At 39.0% G+C, this 17,718-nt stretch overlaps 1 protein-coding gene across 6 annotated transcripts in view; it reads right to left on the minus strand.

The window, feature by feature from the left end:
- Nucleotides 1–17,718, minus strand: part of GAPVD1 (GTPase activating protein and VPS9 domains 1) — a 70,746-nt gene that overhangs the window by 37,628 nt on the left and 15,400 nt on the right. For all 6 annotated transcript variants that reach the window (XM_060100551.1, XM_060100555.1, XM_060100553.1 and 3 more), the window contains 5 exons: nt 9,036–9,253; nt 7,455–8,298; nt 5,616–5,702; nt 3,592–3,726; nt 3,256–3,445 (listed from right to left, as the gene is read on the minus strand). In XM_060100551.1, the coding sequence (XP_059956534.1) occupies nt 3,256–3,445; nt 3,592–3,726; nt 5,616–5,702; nt 7,455–8,298; nt 9,036–9,220 (1,441 nt within the window). In that variant the 5' untranslated portion in view covers nt 9,221–9,253. The remainder of the gene's footprint in view (nt 1–3,255; nt 3,446–3,591; nt 3,727–5,615; nt 5,703–7,454; nt 8,299–9,035; nt 9,254–17,718) is intronic.

The raw sequence follows: 17,718 nt of genomic DNA on the forward strand, positions 1-17,718 counted from the left end.
ACATAAGAAAAGGAAAAGCCTATTACCCACCAAAAGGGGTTACTAGAGTAATATGAGCAGTAAGATTGGTGGCTAAGGAATCCCAGGCAGCTATGGCTGCGAACTGTTGTCCTGGGTTGCGAAAGCATTAAACAGAAAGAAAATCAACCCTCTGAATAATGGACACATCTTTTAAAATATGAAATAAGTTCAATGACCAGGTCACATGACTATACAAATTAATACTGGGCAAACATTTGAAATTTACTTTCCATTATACTCTTATTTAATGAATGACATTCTGGATGAAAAGAAACGAAAGAACACGACTGAATCATGGAAAAAAAAATCTCTGGTTTACCAAAAATCATTTATTTCTTCATGTTAAAAAAGTGCTAATAGGGCTTCCCTGGTGGCGCAGTGGTTGAGAGTCTGCCTGCCAGTGCAGGGGACACGGGTTCGAGCCCTGGTCTGGGAGGATCCCACATGCCGCGGAGCGGCTGGGCCCGTGAGCCACAATTGCTGAGCCTGCGCTTCTGGAGCCTGTGCTCCGCAACGGGAGAGGCTGCGATAGTGAGAGGCCCGCGCACCGCGATGAAGAGTGGCCCCCGCTTGCCACAACTAGAGAAAGCCCTCGCACAGAAACAAAGACCCATAAATAAATAAATAAATAAAATTTAAAAAAAAAAAGAGTTATTTGCCTAAGTACTCTGATAAGCACCATGGAGAGTTACAAAAACCTGGACGGTAGTTAATATTGTTTGAGCTCTCAATGGAGCTCAAATTAAAAAGAATCTAAAAAAAAAAGTGCTAATAGCCTATAATATTAAAAATCATTCAATGTCAAGTTTCTTTTTTTTTTCTATTTATAATTCTGAAAATTGACATTTTGAGATGATGAAAGCCAAAGACTTGAAGAATATGATGCCACATTCCTGTTGATAATATTATTCCATATTATGTTAAAAGTAAGGTAGATTAATTTTAAGAAACTGACAATTCTTAACAAATCAGCTCATGGGAGTTTAAAAATGAAATCCCATTCTTCAGAATGTATAAAATATAGGGCTTCCCTGGTGGCACAGTGGTTGAGAGTCCGCCTGCCGATGCAGGGGACACGGGTTTGTGCCCCAGTCCGGGAAGATCCCACATGCCGCGGAGTGGCTGGGCCCATGAGCCATGGCCGCTGAGCCTGCATGTCTGGAGCCTGTGCTCCGCAACAGGAGAGGCCACAACAGTGAGAGGCCCGCGTACCGCAAAAAAAAAAAAAAAAAAAAAAAGAAGAATGTATAAAATATAATAACTATTCATGCTCACTGCTGAGCTCCTCATGACCGTTAAAAAGTTGGCACTAAAATACTCTGCTCCCTTGGTCTAAACACTCTCTCTGGGTCTTGTTTACTTTGTCTAACTTCCATTCATCCTCCAAGAGAAAGTGCAGCCTTCACCTGCTCCCGGATCTTCTCCTGACAGCATCACCACACTGCTAAGTTAGGTGTCCCCGTAACCCTCTATGCTTATCTCCGTCAGACACTCAGTACACTGAAGGGTACTGGTCTCTTCTCATGCTCCCCAACTGGACTATCAGCAACTAACCTAAGTGTAACAGCATGACTTAAGGGTCTTTGTATCACCAGTGTTGAACACAGTGCCCCACCTGCAGGACAGTGATAAGACCACTTTTTGTGTCGATTTTTTGCATGAATTAAATGTGAAAGAACATTTAGAAAATACTTACCCTGAGCGTGGTACATAGTATACATATGCTCAATTTGTTTGTGGATTTACATAGATATTATTACAGATTATACAGATTTATTATGGATAAATGTTTACTAAGGAAATAAGGCTTAATTAAACCTATTTCTTAAAATTGACAAAACAGAAGTTTTGCCTTATTTTATAAAATAACAAAGATCTTAACTCAGTCAATAAAAGACTGGCTATTAATAATAATGAAAAAATAGTAACTATATATTTTCAACTTTACTGATAGAAATTTCTAAAATAATATTATTTTATTATATTATTTAGAACTCTGTGGAAAGAACAGGGTACATAATTCAAATGATAACAGTACATAATTCAAATGATGACTTACAGTAAACAAAGTATACTGCAAGTGGCATGATTCCAATTAATTATGACAAGTATGTCTAGATAAAGCTAAAGCCTGGGCTTCCCTGGTGGCGCAGTGTTTAAGAATCCACCTGCCAATGCAGGGGACACAGGTTCGATCCCCGGTCTGGGAAGATCCCACATGCCGTGGAGCAACTAAGCCCATGCGCCACAGCTACTGAGCCTGCGCTCTAGAGCCCGCGAGCCACAACTACGGAAGCCCATGTGCCACAACTACGGAAGCCCACATGCCTAGAGCCCATGCTCCGCAACAAGAGAAGCCACCTCAATTAGAAGCCCGCGCTCCACAACGAAGAGTAGCCCGCACTCACTGCAAATAGAGAAAGCCTGCGTGCAGCAACGAAGACCCAACTCAGCCAAAAATCAATCAATCAATCAATTTATTAAAAAAAAAAAAAAAAGCTTAAGCCTACGGATGAACCTTAATTAATATGGTGCAATTTTTTTAAATTTTATTTTAAAAGTTGAATTAGGGCTTCCCTGGTGGCACAGAGGTTAAGAATCCGCCTGCCGGGCCTCCCTGGTGGCGCAAGTGGTTGAGAGTCCGCCTGCCGATGCAGAGGATGCGGGTTCGTGCCCCGGTCTGGGAGGATCCCATGTGCCGCGGGGCGGCTGGGCCCGTGAGCCGTGGCCGCTGAGCCTGCGCGTCCGGAGCCTGCGCGTCCGGAGCCTGTGCTCCGCAGCGGGGGAGGCCACAACAGTGAGAGGCCCGCATACCGCAAAAAAAAAAAAAAAAAAAATTTAAAAAAAAGAATCCTCCTGCCAATGCAGGGGACACGGGTTCGAGCCCTAGTCCAGGAAGATCCCACATGCCGCAGAGCAACTAAGCCCGTGCGCCACAACTACTGAGCCTGCATACCACAACTACTGAAGCCCACGCACCTAGAGCCCGTGCTCCGCAACAAGAGAAGCCACTGCACTGAAGAGTAGCCCCTGCTCACCGCAACTAGAGAAAGCCCTCACGCAGCAACAAAGACCCAAGGCAGCCCCCAAAAATTGAACTACCACCAGTAAAAATGAAGAGAAGAACTTCTCCAAATTATTTAAAACTATTTTCCCAAATGCTAAGCAATAACAAAGGCTAAGAAAGAAATATTAAATTTAAAGGAAAGCCTCAATATGAGAAATTCTCTTTACCTATAGGCAATCGATTCTTTTTATTTGCTGGAGTGGTTGCTGGAGACAGCTGAGGAGTACTGTAGGGAGTCATTTCCAAACTGCTGCTTTTTCCTGGCTTTGCCTGGGGCAGGTTTGCCAATAAATTGTCAAGAGCCATTCTATCTTCTCTCAGTTGATCTCCAGACATCACACTCTTCATAAAATTCACCTGGCAAAAGTAAAAGGACATTTAGCTTATGAAATCAATTTTTCAAACACAATATGTATTTCTCACACAATGTACTCATCTAGGACTCTGCCCATGTTCAGATAAATGACTTCTGAGAAAGTCCTATTAAAGAATAAAGCCATTACCAGAGTAATAAGCTGACTGTGCGTTATATAAACTACAGTTCTGCTCAACCCTTCCAGAAGATTAACAGAGGACATTGGCGGGGTCTCCACTGCACGGCCTCCAATCACCACATCAAGGAAAGCAGCAACACAGCTCTGTTCAAACAGGAGAAAAAAATCACAGTGAAATACTTCCTCTTTAAAGTAAGGGAACAGGGACTTCCCTGGTGGCACAGTGGTTCAGAATTCACCTGCCAATGCAGGGGACATGGGTTCGAGTCTTGGTCTGGGAAGGTCCCACATGCCGTGGACCAACTAAGCCCGTGCACCACAACTACTGAGCCTGCGCTCTAAAGCCTGCAAGCCACAACTACTGAGCCCATGTGCCACAACTACTGAAGCCCGTGTGCCTAGAGCCCGTGCTCCACAACAAGAGAAGCCACCACAATGAGAAGCCCGCGCACTGCAGTGAAGAGTAGCCCCTGCTTGCCGCAACTAGAGAAAGCCTGCGTGCAGCAACCAAGACCCAATGCAGCCAAAAATAAATAAATGTATTAAAAATAAATAAATAAAGGGAATAAAATTTCTGATTGAGGTGGACAAGCATGTAGAAAGTTTTTCTTCTTGAAAATTATATTAAACCCAACATTTAAAAAAATTAAACTCTCTATGAACTGATGTAAAATAATCTCCAAGATATTCTGGTATATGAAACAAACATGAGGCAGACAGTGCACACAGTCCTACCATTCGTAATTAGGAAAAGATATTAGGAAGTTGCTTGTATACATACAGACTTCTTGAAGGACACACAAAAGATTGAAAACATGAAGAACATTTAGGGAGGAAATGAAGGTTAGAGATCAGAGGTGGAAGGGAAACTACACTATCTAACCTTTTAATTTTAGGTTGAATGTACAGCCTACTCAAAGTATGATAAATTAAATTTTTTATTTTTTAAAATATTTATTTATTTATTTATTTGGCTGCACCGGGTCTTTAGTTGCAGCATGCAGAATCTTCACTGTGGTGTGTGGGATCTTTTAGTTGCAGCATGTGAGATCTTTAGTTGTGGCATGCATGCAGGATCTAGTTCCCCCACCAGGGATCGAACCCAGGCCCCCTGCATTGGGAGCGTGGAGTCTTAACCACCGGACCACCAGGGAAGTCCCTTAAATTTTTATTTAGTTATACCAACTGAACAATGCTATGTTAACTTATGAAATACACTTAAAATTATACATTTATTGCTGATTCATATATTCACAGATGTGATTTAGTGACAATTTTTTTAAATCAAATGTTTTTTTTTAATTTTTATTTATTTTTTGGCTATGTTGGGTCTTCGTTGCTGCGCGCAGGCTTTCTCTAGTTGAGGTGAGTGGGGGCTACTCTTTGTCACAGTGTGCGGGCTTCTCATTGCGGTGGCTTCCCCTGTTGTGGAGCATGGGATCCAGGCGCACGGGCTTCAGTAGTTGTGGTGCATGGGCTTAGTTGCTCCGCAGCATGTGGGATCTTCCTGGACCAGGGCTCGAACCCATGTCCCCTGCATTGGCAGGTGGATTCTTAACCACTGCACCACTAGGGAAGGCCCTAAATCAAACTGTTAAAAATAATCTTAATAGCTCTTTGGCTCTCATTACAACAGCATCTCCTCAACATTTCTATAAGTGAGAATTAGTAATCTTTTTTTCTAATTGAAGTATAATTGGTGTTTATATATATATTTTTTGAGAATTAGTAACCTTTGATGACCCCTTCCTTTATTTTCTTAATTAATTTTTATTAGAGTAGAGTTGCTTTACAATGCTTTGTTAGTTTCTGCTGTACAGCAAAGTGAATCTGCTATACAGATGACATCTTCCTTTAAATGCTGCTGATCCAGCACTGTATCCTCTATAGCCAAACCAAGGGTAACTGCAAAGAATATTTAATTTACACATCACCTAGGGACAAGATTTAATAAGGAGATTAGTTAGGTTCACTAATACTTTAGCAGAACCTTCTATAAGCAGTACTTCACACGACATAGTATTCACTCTTACTTTGTCAAATTTTCCAAGGCTGCTCTTTGTCCGGGGATCTCCCTCTTCGGAGCCAGTCATTGCTAATTGCTGCAAAAGGCGGCCAACCTGCAACCCAGAGCAGAGGTGGGAAGACATAGGCTGTAGACACTTACACAGTCCTCACTGTGAAAGCAATTCCATTCCATTCTACAAATGTATTTCATAAGAATATTAACACACTAAATGGATAACTAATAAGAACCTACTGTATAAAAAAAAAAAATTAAAAAAAAAAATTCACACCACCTGACCAGGCATACAAAATAGGATCCCAAATAAAATGTGCATCTTGTCTATGTCAGCTTTTACTATATTTTATTACATTTAGATTGAGTTATAAAGAATACGTAGAAAATTTTGCTTTGTCTTTAATGCATATTATTACAACATTAGGAAATGAAGGTACACACCTTTGTTTCTGCTGCTGTACTTTTCATGTTTTTAGAAATTTAATTAATTTGTAAAAGCTGACTCAAACTATCTCAAGTTATTATTAAGTACTTTCCCCTATAGTTCATAAAGTACTCAAGGTAAATTTTTTTCTAGACTTAAAAGCAAAGAATTCCTTCAAAACATAAGCTGTTTTGAAAGTAAATAATAATTCACAGAGCCGGTTCCTTACTGACAAAAGTGAACTGTTAATCCACTCTCTCTAAAGACACTTTGCTGAAAGTTATTATCATACAGCATCATCTTCATACCTAGGACAATCCCCCCTTTTACTCATTTTGAAAAGATGTGATTCAACCTCCAATGGAATGACAAAAATAAAACTATAACAACATTATCATAAGAATAAATTTAGTGTTTCAGAGATGATAAAAAATTTTTATTTCAGGGATGTCTATATAGTTAATTTCTAAACACCCCAATATGATAGAACTGATCATGAAAAAGAGCTTATCATTAAAAAAAAAATCATCCAAAGGCAAGACATATTCTATTCCAAATAAACTCTGTCTCTTCCTCACAGTATTTCTAGGGATAAGATATAATTAAAAGAATCCCTTAAGAAATAATAACATGATTTCAGTAGTTCAGATGATTAGGGAAAAAAAGCACTAACATAGATCCAAAAATCCTCTTTCTGAAACTTTTAGGTCCAGAGGAGTTTCAGATTTCAAAATTTGGAGATTTTAGAAAGGTTGGTTACTGCATACATGTAACATGTCCAGTATTTAGGCTGGCTTCCTATAATCAGATACATTAACATTCCTGCAGCAAAACATGAATATTCATGAATATGAAATGTAATAACTAACAATTATAAATAGCCTCATGTTAGTTCAGGTTAGGTTTTGTTACCAAATGAAGTATAATAGACACTCAATTTTCAATCATTCTGGAGTTTGAAATCATGGGAAAGGGGTAAGGGCTTGTTCTAGAAAATCAAATTCAACTATGCATTCAAGTGTATGAGGACTCCATTTAAAAACCAACACAATGTAAGAAGCAAATATTTAGGACAGTTTGGGGAAAAGGAATGGTAAGAATATATGAATAATGTCATCATATTTTCTGTTCCCACTCCCACTGCCCAATTAACTGACTTTAAACTGAATGCCGGGCCTCCCTGGTGGCGCAGTGGTTAAGAGTCCGCCTGCCGATGCAGGGGATACGGGTTCGTGCCCCGGTCTGGGAGGATCCCATATGCCGCGGAGCGGCTGGGCCCGTGAGCCATGGCCGCTGGGCCTGCGCATCCGGAGCCTGTGCTCCGCAACCGGAGAGGCCACAACGGTGAGAGGCCCGCATACCGCAAAAAGAAAAAAAACAAAAAAAAAACCAAAAAAAAAAACTGAATGCCTAGCAAAAGCATACCTGCATCAGATTAAATCTTGCCACCTCATTAATAGGAGCATCAGAAATTATTCCATACTGTTCTGGATTGACAACCGCAGGACAGATGAAGCAGGCCAACAGGAGGTCAGTACACATTGCTCTGACCTCCCCAACTTCCAGTCTATCTACACAGGAGAGAGTTTTGTACATCTGTGACACAATCCATCTCAAACTATGTGGAAAGCAGTATGTGTTCTGTTTGAGATAACCAATAAATTTGTTCACCAAAGCCACTAGTTTGGCCTCGTTGGAATCCACCATCTCTTGAACCTTTTGCCTGAATCTATCTGAGCCTTTCTCTCCAAAGAGTTTTTCCTGTTGAGATGGGGAGAACCTCTCAATTAGCTTGTTTGGGTCTGTTTCCAGGTGATCCTCATCTTCAACAAGCAGCTGCATGATTGGCTCATGTAAAGTTGCTGTGAGGAAAAGTTTGGCAGAAAACAGTCCTTCAGAAAAAAGTTTAAATAAGATGCTGAAGGCACAAGTTCCTCTCCTCAAAAGTCGCCTGGGGTTGTCACTTTCTTTAAGTTCAAATTCAATCAAGTATCTCAACACCTGAAGGAGGTAGCTTTCATCTTCTTGCATAATGCAGTTGCCATAGAGAGAGGTAAAAACTGTGTAAATAACACTTTGTGTGTTCTCCTGATTAAGTTTCTCTCCCGCAACCAAAGAGGAGGCAATAAGACGAGGATTTTCCCTTAATCGACTTAAGAATTCTCCATAAGCAGTCTCCTGAAATCCCAACTGCTTATACCCATCAACGAACTGTGTATCTTCCAAAATCTTGGCATGTTGGCAACATTCAGCAGGGGAAGCTTCAGCACTAAAAAACAAGCAAACAAGCAAAATAATAAAATTAACAACAATAATAATATACTATACTAAAACATGGAAATGTGACTTGATGATAGTCATGGCAATGAGATCACTCAGAATGGCTAAACTCTTTTAGACCACCAGCATCTAAATGTGTAAAGAAAGTCAAAACCAAAAAGTAGGATTCTGACTTCTATCATTGAAGATCAGTCCTGCCTCTTTTTGAACTTCATATACATGGACTCATACAGTATGTACTCTTCTATGTCTGGCTTCTTTTCTCGACAGTATACCACAGCACCACTATTTCTAGACTTAAAAACTGCTTCTTGGAACAACAGAACAATCAGGTATTAACACAGTGAAAAATGAGGTTTCTAAAACTGAAAAGTAGATATACAATAGCAAAACATGAATATGTATATATTAAATAATATTAGGAGAAAAGCAGAACACAAGATAATTTACTCTCTACAGTAATAAAACGTTATATAATGCCAAGATACAAAATTAATTGGTATGGTATAAAATATTAATGCTTAAGTTATAATTCTCTACAACTGTGCTTAGGTTAATAGGTTAATTAAGCAAACTAAGCAAAGACACCATTGAGATGCTGATTTAAAACATCTTAAACCATGCACTTTGTTGGAAATAGATTTATTTGCAGTTAGCGATTATTAACTGCTATAAGCAGAATTATAGTGGTTTATAACAGTTAAGACCTCAAAACCTTTTCTTTACCTGGTTATAATAAGCCGATCCAAATTAATTCTCTGTTGCTTAGCGATCCATGCTGTACGATACAACTTTTCAGCTGTCTTAAGTACATCTGCATTGAGTCTCTGAATGAGCTGTTTCTCAGAGTTTACATATAAGCGTTCCTGCTTGAGGTGATGGGCCAGAGTATGAATATCTAGCTTCACCATCTTCAAATGTGGAGAAGGTACAAAGGCTGATCACTAAGAGTAAAAAGAAAAAATTTTTATGTCACTTAAATTGTTTTCCAAAAATCAAAGGGGGTAGGAGAACACATTATATATTAGGCTACATTTAGTATCATGGTTAGCTCTAGTTTTAAAAATAATCTCTCTATACATTTTACAACAGAAGCATTATAGATTCAGTACAGAAAAACTGGTAAATACAGATAAGCAAAAAAAGAAGAAAAAGAGAAAAGCTCTTAATAAGGCCAGTGCTCAGAGGCAGCCACTGTAAATACCTTGCATGTATCCTTCAAGTCCCGTGTCTACAAAAACAGAAACAGATCAATGTACCACGATAGAAAGCCCAGAGATAAACCCACGCATCTATGGTCAACTAATCTATGACAAAGGAGGCAAAGATATACAATGGAGAAAAGACAGTCTCTTCAATAAGTGGTGCTGGGAAAAATGGACAGCTACACGTAAAAGAATGAAATTAGGGATTCCCTGGTGGCACAGTGGTTGAGAGTACACCTGCCGATGCAGGGGACACGGGTTCGTGCCCTGGTCTGGGAAGGTCCCACATGCCACGGAGCGGCTGGGCCCGTGAGCCATGGCCGCTGAGCCTGCGCGTCCGGAGCCTGTGCTCCACAACGGGAGAGGCTACAACAGTGAGAGGCCCGCGTACCGCAAAAAAAAAAAAAAAAAAAAAAAAAAAAAAGAATTAAATTAGAACACTCCCTAACACCATACACAAAAATAAACTCAAAATGAAAAAAATAAATAAATAAATAAATAAACTCAAAATGGATTCGAGACCTAAATGTAAGACCGGACACTATAAAACTCTTAGAGGAAAACATAGGAAGAACACTCTTTGACATAAATCGCAGCAAGATCTTTTTTGATCCACCTGCTAGAGTAATGGAAATAAAACCAAAAATAAACAAATGGGACCTAATGAAACTTCAAAGCTTTTGCACAGCAAAGGAAACCATAAACAAGACGAAAAGACAACCCTCAGAATGGGAGAAAATATTTGCAAACAAATCAGTGGACAAAGGATTTATCTCCAAAATATACAAAGAGCTCATGCAGCTCAATATTAAAGAAACAAACAACCCAATCCAAAAACGGGCAGAAGACCTAAATAGACATTTCTCCAAAGAAGACATACAGATGGCCAAGAAGCACATGAAAAGCTGCTCAACATCACTAATTATTAGAGAAATGCAAATCAAAACTACAGTGAGGTATCACCTCACACCAGTTAGAATGGGCATCATCAGAAAATCTACAAACAACAAATGCTGGAGAGGGTGTGGAGAAAAGGGAACCCTCTTGCACTGTTGGTGGGAATGTAAATTGATACAGCCACTATGGAGACCAGTATGGACATTCCTTAAAAAACTAAAAATAGAATTACCATATGATCCAGCAATCCCACTACTGCACATATACCCAGAGAAAACCATAATTCAAAAAGACACATGCACCACAATGTTCACTGCAGCACTATTTACAACAGCCAGGTCATGGAAGCAACCTAAATGTCCATCGACAGACGAATGGATAAAGAAGATGTGGTACATATATACAATGGAATATTACTCAGCCATAAAAAGGAACGAAATTGAGTCATTTGTTGAGACATGGATGGATCTAAAGACGGTCATACAGAGTGAAGTAAGTCAGAAAGAGAAAAACAAATATCGTATATTAACACATGTATGTGGAACCTAGAAAAATGGTACAGATGAACCGGTTTGCAGGGCAGTAGTTGAGACACAGATGTAGAGAACAAACGTGTGGATGCCAAGGGGGGAAAACCACAGTGGGGTGGGGATGGTGGTGTGCTGAATTGGGCGATTGGGATTGACATTTATACACTGATGTGTATGAAACTGATGACTAATAAGGACCTGCAGTATTAAAAAAATCAAACAAACAAAAACAACTAATACTAACCTTTCTTTGGGTTATTTGTATGGAAATATGTTAATATAAACGTTTCAGACATTACATGAAATTTCTAAAAATCATATGTTCTGGTATAATGTTATAAGTCATAATTCTAGTTATTACTTTAAAATGTATATCTCAGAAATAACTAAATTTCCTTGTCAATTGCAAAAAAAAAAAAAAAAAAAAAAAAGTCCCATGTCTATTTATCAACACTGGACTTTCCTCGCCTGCTCTCTTTCACACTGCAATCAACCAACATAGCCTGTTGACTCTTTCTTCAAAACACATCTCACCACCTCCATCATCATCTCTCACCCAAAGGTCTCTAACCACCACTTCCTAACTGAACTCCTGCTTCATTTCTTGTACTACTGGAGTATCTACATAGCATAGAACATCCTTTAAATTTAAGTCAGACCACTTCATTCCCCCACTAGAAGCTGTCCAAAGGCTTATTTTACACTTAGAATGAAATCTGAAAGTCCCACATGATCTAACCTTGCTATTCCTCCAACCTCATCTCTTGCCATTCTAAATCCTGCTCACACAGCTCCAGACACGCTGGCCTCCTCTTGAACAGATCAAGCATGCCCCTTCCTCAAAGCCTCTGCATTTGCTGAACCCTCTCCCTGCAAGGCTATTCCTCCAGATGCCTTTGCAAGGCTAGTGCCTTTACTTCATTCAGGTCTCTGCTCAAATGTCTATTTAGAAAGGCCTTCTGAGACAAATCATTCTAAAACAGAAAATATCACTTCCTATTCCCTTTTCTGGCCTTTTTTTTTTTTTTAAAGCACTTGCCCCAACCCAGCATGGGTTGTTGTTACATGCATGTTCATCATGCTTAGAGTATGGCTCCCCCACTGTAAGGCAAGGGCTGCCAAGGCCAAATTTGTCTGTTTTGTCGACTTACTGCTGTAATTTCAGGGCTGAGGAGAGGGCTTGGTTCACAGCAGGAGTTGAATAAGTATTTGCCAAAGGAATGAATGAAATCACACAATTCTTGTTTATCTAGTAGCTAAACAAACTGATAAAAATAACACACATATTTTAAAGCATTATTATTTAAGCTATACCCTTAAATAGAATGCCTGCCAGACCATAAACATTTTATCTCAGCAACAGAAGCGCTGGTGGGCCAAATAGCAGAACACAACATTGTGTCGGGGCAGCAGTCATTAAGTTAGAAAAATGCTTCTCATTAAGAATTAAACATTAGGGGTGGGGAAGGAAAGGACTGGGAGTTTGGGATTAGCAGATGCAAACTATTACATATAGGATGGATAAACAGGTCCTACTGTATAGCACAGGGAACTATATTCAATATCCTGTGATAAACCATCATGGAGAAGAATATGAAAAAGGATATATATATATGTATAACTGAGTCACTTTGCTGTACAGCAGAAATTAAACACAACATTGTAAATCAACTATACTTCAATAAAAAATTTTTTCAAGAATTAAACACGATTATATACTTAAAAGCTGCTATGAGAATAAAGCTTTAAATGTTCTCACCACAGTAACAAGAAAATGGTAATTACATGAGGTGAAGGATGTGTTAACTAACCTTATTGTGGTCAACATTTTGCAATAATGTGTACCAAATCATCATTATATGACTTAAACTTACACAATGTTATATGTCAATTATAGTTCAATAAAGCTAGAAAAAAAGAAGTTGTCCCAGCCAATCAGATTCATAACAGATTTATTTGGAATTGATAAAATACAATTTGTAGTGAATTCAGATTCTGAAAGAGGTGACAACCTAGCTCACAGAACTCTCAATATGTTTACAGATCCAATGAAAATATGTTCATATATATGAAATAAATACTTTTGGTGCTAAGACTAAAAAAAAATTAAACATTATGGTAGCAGATGGAAATATATTTAAAGCCACCTTATTTAAAGAAATAGATTCAACAATTTTTAATTAAGTTTGATTTCAGAAATTAAATTTTTTCTTTTATTCTAATGAACTACTTATGACTAGAAAAGTTTCAGATATTATCATCTAACTTGAATGTAACTGCTTTAAAAACTTTCTTGTACCTTATCAATTCCCTAGCAAACTATACAAAGCTATTATTCCAAGTCTCCTATATTAAAACCCTCAGAGGGCTTTCCTCTCAAAAGGTTTAAATATGTCTACTTCACCAAGATGATTCACTATTAACTCACAAAAGCATCTGGGTACATTCAAAAAAATTGGTGCCATACATACATATATAATCTTATTAACTCAGCCTAAAGAAAACACATATGACTTTGCAGACTTTCATGAGGGAATTCTAACATCCTCTAGGGGGCTCTAAATCCACAGACTAAGAACAGAATCACTGAACAAATGGTTGTAACTATGAGAAATATTATAGTTAATGAAAATAGTACTGAAATGGGCTCTTAAAGATCTGTATGCTTTGGGGACTTCCCTGGTGGTCCAGTGCAGGGGGTGCAGGCTCGATCCCTGGTCAAGGAGCTAAGATCCCACATGCCTCACAGCCAAAACCCCAAAACATAAAACAGAAGCAATACTGTAACAAATTCAATAAAGACTTTAAAAATGGTCCACATCAAAAAAAAAAAAAAAAAGGTCCACATCAAAAAATCTTTTAAAAAAGCTCTGTATGCTTCATTAATTAGTTCTGTTACCTTGGGTATATAATGCATATTCTATGAACCTCAGGGGTTTTTTCATCCATAAAATGTGGACACAGTATCTACATTTATTTTGTGCCTGGCATGAGCAACATATTAGGTACTAGGGATACAAAAAAAGGATAAAATCTAGTATGTGTCCTCAAGGACTTCCTAATCTAATAGAACGAGGCAGACATGCAAGCAAATGGCTGCCCCAAAATGTTATGGGTATAATGCTATGGCTGAATGAAGGCTGTACAACGTAGAGTACAGACAAAAGAGAAGGAATGACTGAGGAGTTAGGTACCTGTGCCTAGTCTTAAAAGACAAGTATGGGGGTGGGGGATAAGTACTTGCCAGTAATAACACACCATTGTAAAGCAATTATACTCCAATAAAGATGTTAAAAACAAACAAACAAACAAACAAAGAAATGTTGCAGTGGCAATGGAAAGGACAGGACAAATCTGAGAGATGCTGGAGACAGAAAATACAAGATCTGCTGACACCTACACAAGGGGAAGACGAGGCAGAAGTTTCCAACTCTGGTGACAAGCGTTGGGGGTGGTGTTATTCACCACAATTTCGTATCATATGAGAAAACACTTTATAAACTGAAAATTATGCCTGGTATGGTTCTAAGAACTTTACACACTTAATCTTCATAACATCCCTCTGAGACAGGTACTTTGCCACAAAAGAAACTGAGGCTCAGGGATATTACGTAGCTTACATAAGGCCACAGGGGTGAGAGGTGATAGAGCCAGTACACTATTATTATAGTCCCGATCTCTACAAGCATGACTCAGAAATCGTGTGGTTACACAGGTGAATTATTTTTAAGAGATGCACATTCAAGTACACATAAGTAAATTGTTAGGATGTCTGGAACTCACTTGTACATGGCTCAAAAAAACTAAGAGATTTTTTAAATGCAGCAAAATGTAAACCACTGTTGAATCTGGTTGGTGGGTATATGGTGATCATGGTACTACCCTTCAACAGTTTCTCTAGGTTAGAATTTTTTCATTATAAAATGATAGAGGAAAATCCTTTATAAATTCTCAAACCGTATCCTTCTTGCTGCCTTAATACAATTTAATTCAACAAATACGTTATTGACTTTTGTTGGAACCTAGCCAGGTCCCCTAATCTCAAGGAGTTCACAGCCTAATTACAACCAAAATACTGTTCAAGATAGGATGCATAAAATGTTTCCAATGACATAGCAAAATATGAACCAATTTATGCAATTCAGAAATTAAAACCTTCAAACATAGCTTCACTTAAAAAAAATTAACACATGAAAGTAATGCTCCACCTGATCTACATAAGAACTCACCTTCTAAACCCTTCAGTGGTCCCAAATGTCTTCAAAGACATTTTTGTAAAGATATTTCACATAAGGGGACTTCCCTGGTGGTCCAATGGGTAAGACTCTGCACTCTCATTGCAGGGGGCCTGGGTTTGATCCCTGGTGGGGGAACTAGATCCCGCATGCATGCCACAACTAAAAAGTCCAAATGCCGCAATGAAGATCCCATGTGCTACAACTGAGGCCCGGCACAGCCAAATAAGTGAGTGAGTGAGTGAGTGAGTGAGTAAGTAAGTAAGTAAATAAATAAGTAAATAAATAAGTAAATAAATAAATAATTTTTTCAAAAGATATTTTAAATAAACCCAGAACACTAGATAACTTGCTAAATTTTCTTTCTTTAATCAAGTTCATCAGTCTATATGACCTACTACCCACCCCTGTTGCCGTCATATACTATAGTCTCTCTCCTTCCTTCAACACCCCCAAACTCCAATGATCATTTGACCCTACCAAGACTTTCAAGCCATTAATCCTACCACCTTTTTTGCTAACCTTCACTCTCCTCCTGCCTCTGCTTCCCTCCTTACCCAGCTAGCAAAAACCCCATGGTCAATCATTATGATCACTGGCTGAATGTTCTCTCAATTTGCCCCCTCACTCGACTAAACCTCAATCCCAGTTAAATCCAATGCGGGACTTCCCTGGAGATCCAGTGGTTAAGACTTCGCCTTCCAATGCAGGGGGTGTGGGTTCGATCCCTGGTCGGGGAGCCTAAATCCCACAGGCGTCAGGGCCAAAGAACCAAAACATAAAACAGAAGCAATATTGTAACAAATTCAATAAAGACTTTAAAAAAATGGTCCATATCCAAAAATCTTAAAGAAAAAAGAAAATGTTCTGCCTACTCCTAATTTATACCTGTGTATGAGAAAACCAACACACTCAACCATGCTAAATATCACTTTAAACTCATGATCACAAACCCTATACGAGCCCTTACTGATGCATGATACGCACACTATTACTTCCCCCGTCCATCCATCACTCCCCCACTCTCCCAGGCAACTAATTCATACCACCATCTCTCCTCAAATCTCCAACCTCTTCCCCTCTCCTTATTCTCAGCTCCTTGCTTCCTACTTCACTGAGGAAATTGAAGCATCAGAAGAGATCTTCCTCAGGCTCCCTGCTTCAGTCTTTGCTCTCAGCCTACTCTCAACACAGCAGCCAGAGTGAGCCTGTGAAATCCTAAGTGAAATCACATCACTCCTGTGCTCAAAATCCTCCAAAAGCTTCTTTTCTTGGCTTTCCATGGTCTTCTGCCTCCATCCCCCCTACCTCTCTGACTTCACCTCCTATTACCAGAAGACCATACAACTTACCATCCAAACTAGGACACTACTGGGAGTGAAAGCGGACACTATTAATAATTTCATTGAGACAAGAGACATAAACAAGGACCACTCTCTTACCAGATCCCTCATTCACTCTGCTCCAACCATATTCTCCAACATGCCAGGTATATTTGCACCCTAGTACCCTTGTACTTGCTCACCACCCAGGTCTCTCACTTCCTTTGGGTCTTATCAAGAGTCATCTTCTTCAATGAGGTCTTTCTTGGTCACCCTACCTAAAATTCCAATCCCTGCCCTGCCACACACACATACTACCTCTCCCTGCTTTAGTTTTTCTTGTTAGCAATAGTCATATTATACATTTCACTTATTTATCTTATGTACTGTCCATCTCCCCAAGAAAATGTAAACTTCCTAAGAAGAGGGATTTTTGCCTAATTTCTTCCCTGCTCTATTCACACTGACTAGAATAGAACCCGTCACATCATGAGCATTCAGTAGTACACATTTGCTCAATGAATATATGAATGAAAAAGAGGTATTTCAATAACCTATTCATGTTAGAAACATCATAAGCAGAGGTAGAAATAACACAGGAGGAACAGAGGTGTAGTCTTTGATGGACAGGAAAAGAAGAGGTAAACACTATGAAATTATCAATAGATGCTAATTAAAATAAGCACACCATACTGAAAACATTAAATATACTATGTGGAAGTTTCATGAAAACTTAAAGGAAAAACAAAAGTGCTCAAAATTTACATTTATTCCTTACTTCTTAGCGGATAATTTCCAAACTCCTTAACCTAATGTTTAAGGGCCAACCTTGCCTTAACCCTCACCTCCAGTCCTATCTCACACTATTTCCCTATATGAACCCCCGTGTCCCAGCAAACCTGCCTTTTCATTTTTATTTTTAATTCACCTTCATGTTTATATTTACATCACCTTATTTGCTCCTTCTAATTTCCAAGGCCTGGCTCAATAAAACCTTCCTTCCCAACCATATAGTCTGCCCCCAGTGATAAATCCCAACTCTGAACTCTTAAAGCAGTGCTTATCCATACCACTAAATTGGAACAGTTAATTTTTCTTTTCTTTTCTTTTTTTTTGGCCAAGGTGTTCAGCTTGCAGGATCTTAGTTCCCCAACCAGAGACTGAACCCAAGCCCTCAGCAGTGAAAGCGCCGAGTCCTAACCACTGGACCGCCAGGGAAT

This window comes from Mesoplodon densirostris, chromosome 6 (genome assembly GCF_025265405.1).
Source record: "Mesoplodon densirostris isolate mMesDen1 chromosome 6, mMesDen1 primary haplotype, whole genome shotgun sequence".
Classification (NCBI taxonomy): domain Eukaryota; kingdom Metazoa; phylum Chordata; class Mammalia; order Artiodactyla; family Ziphiidae; genus Mesoplodon; species Mesoplodon densirostris.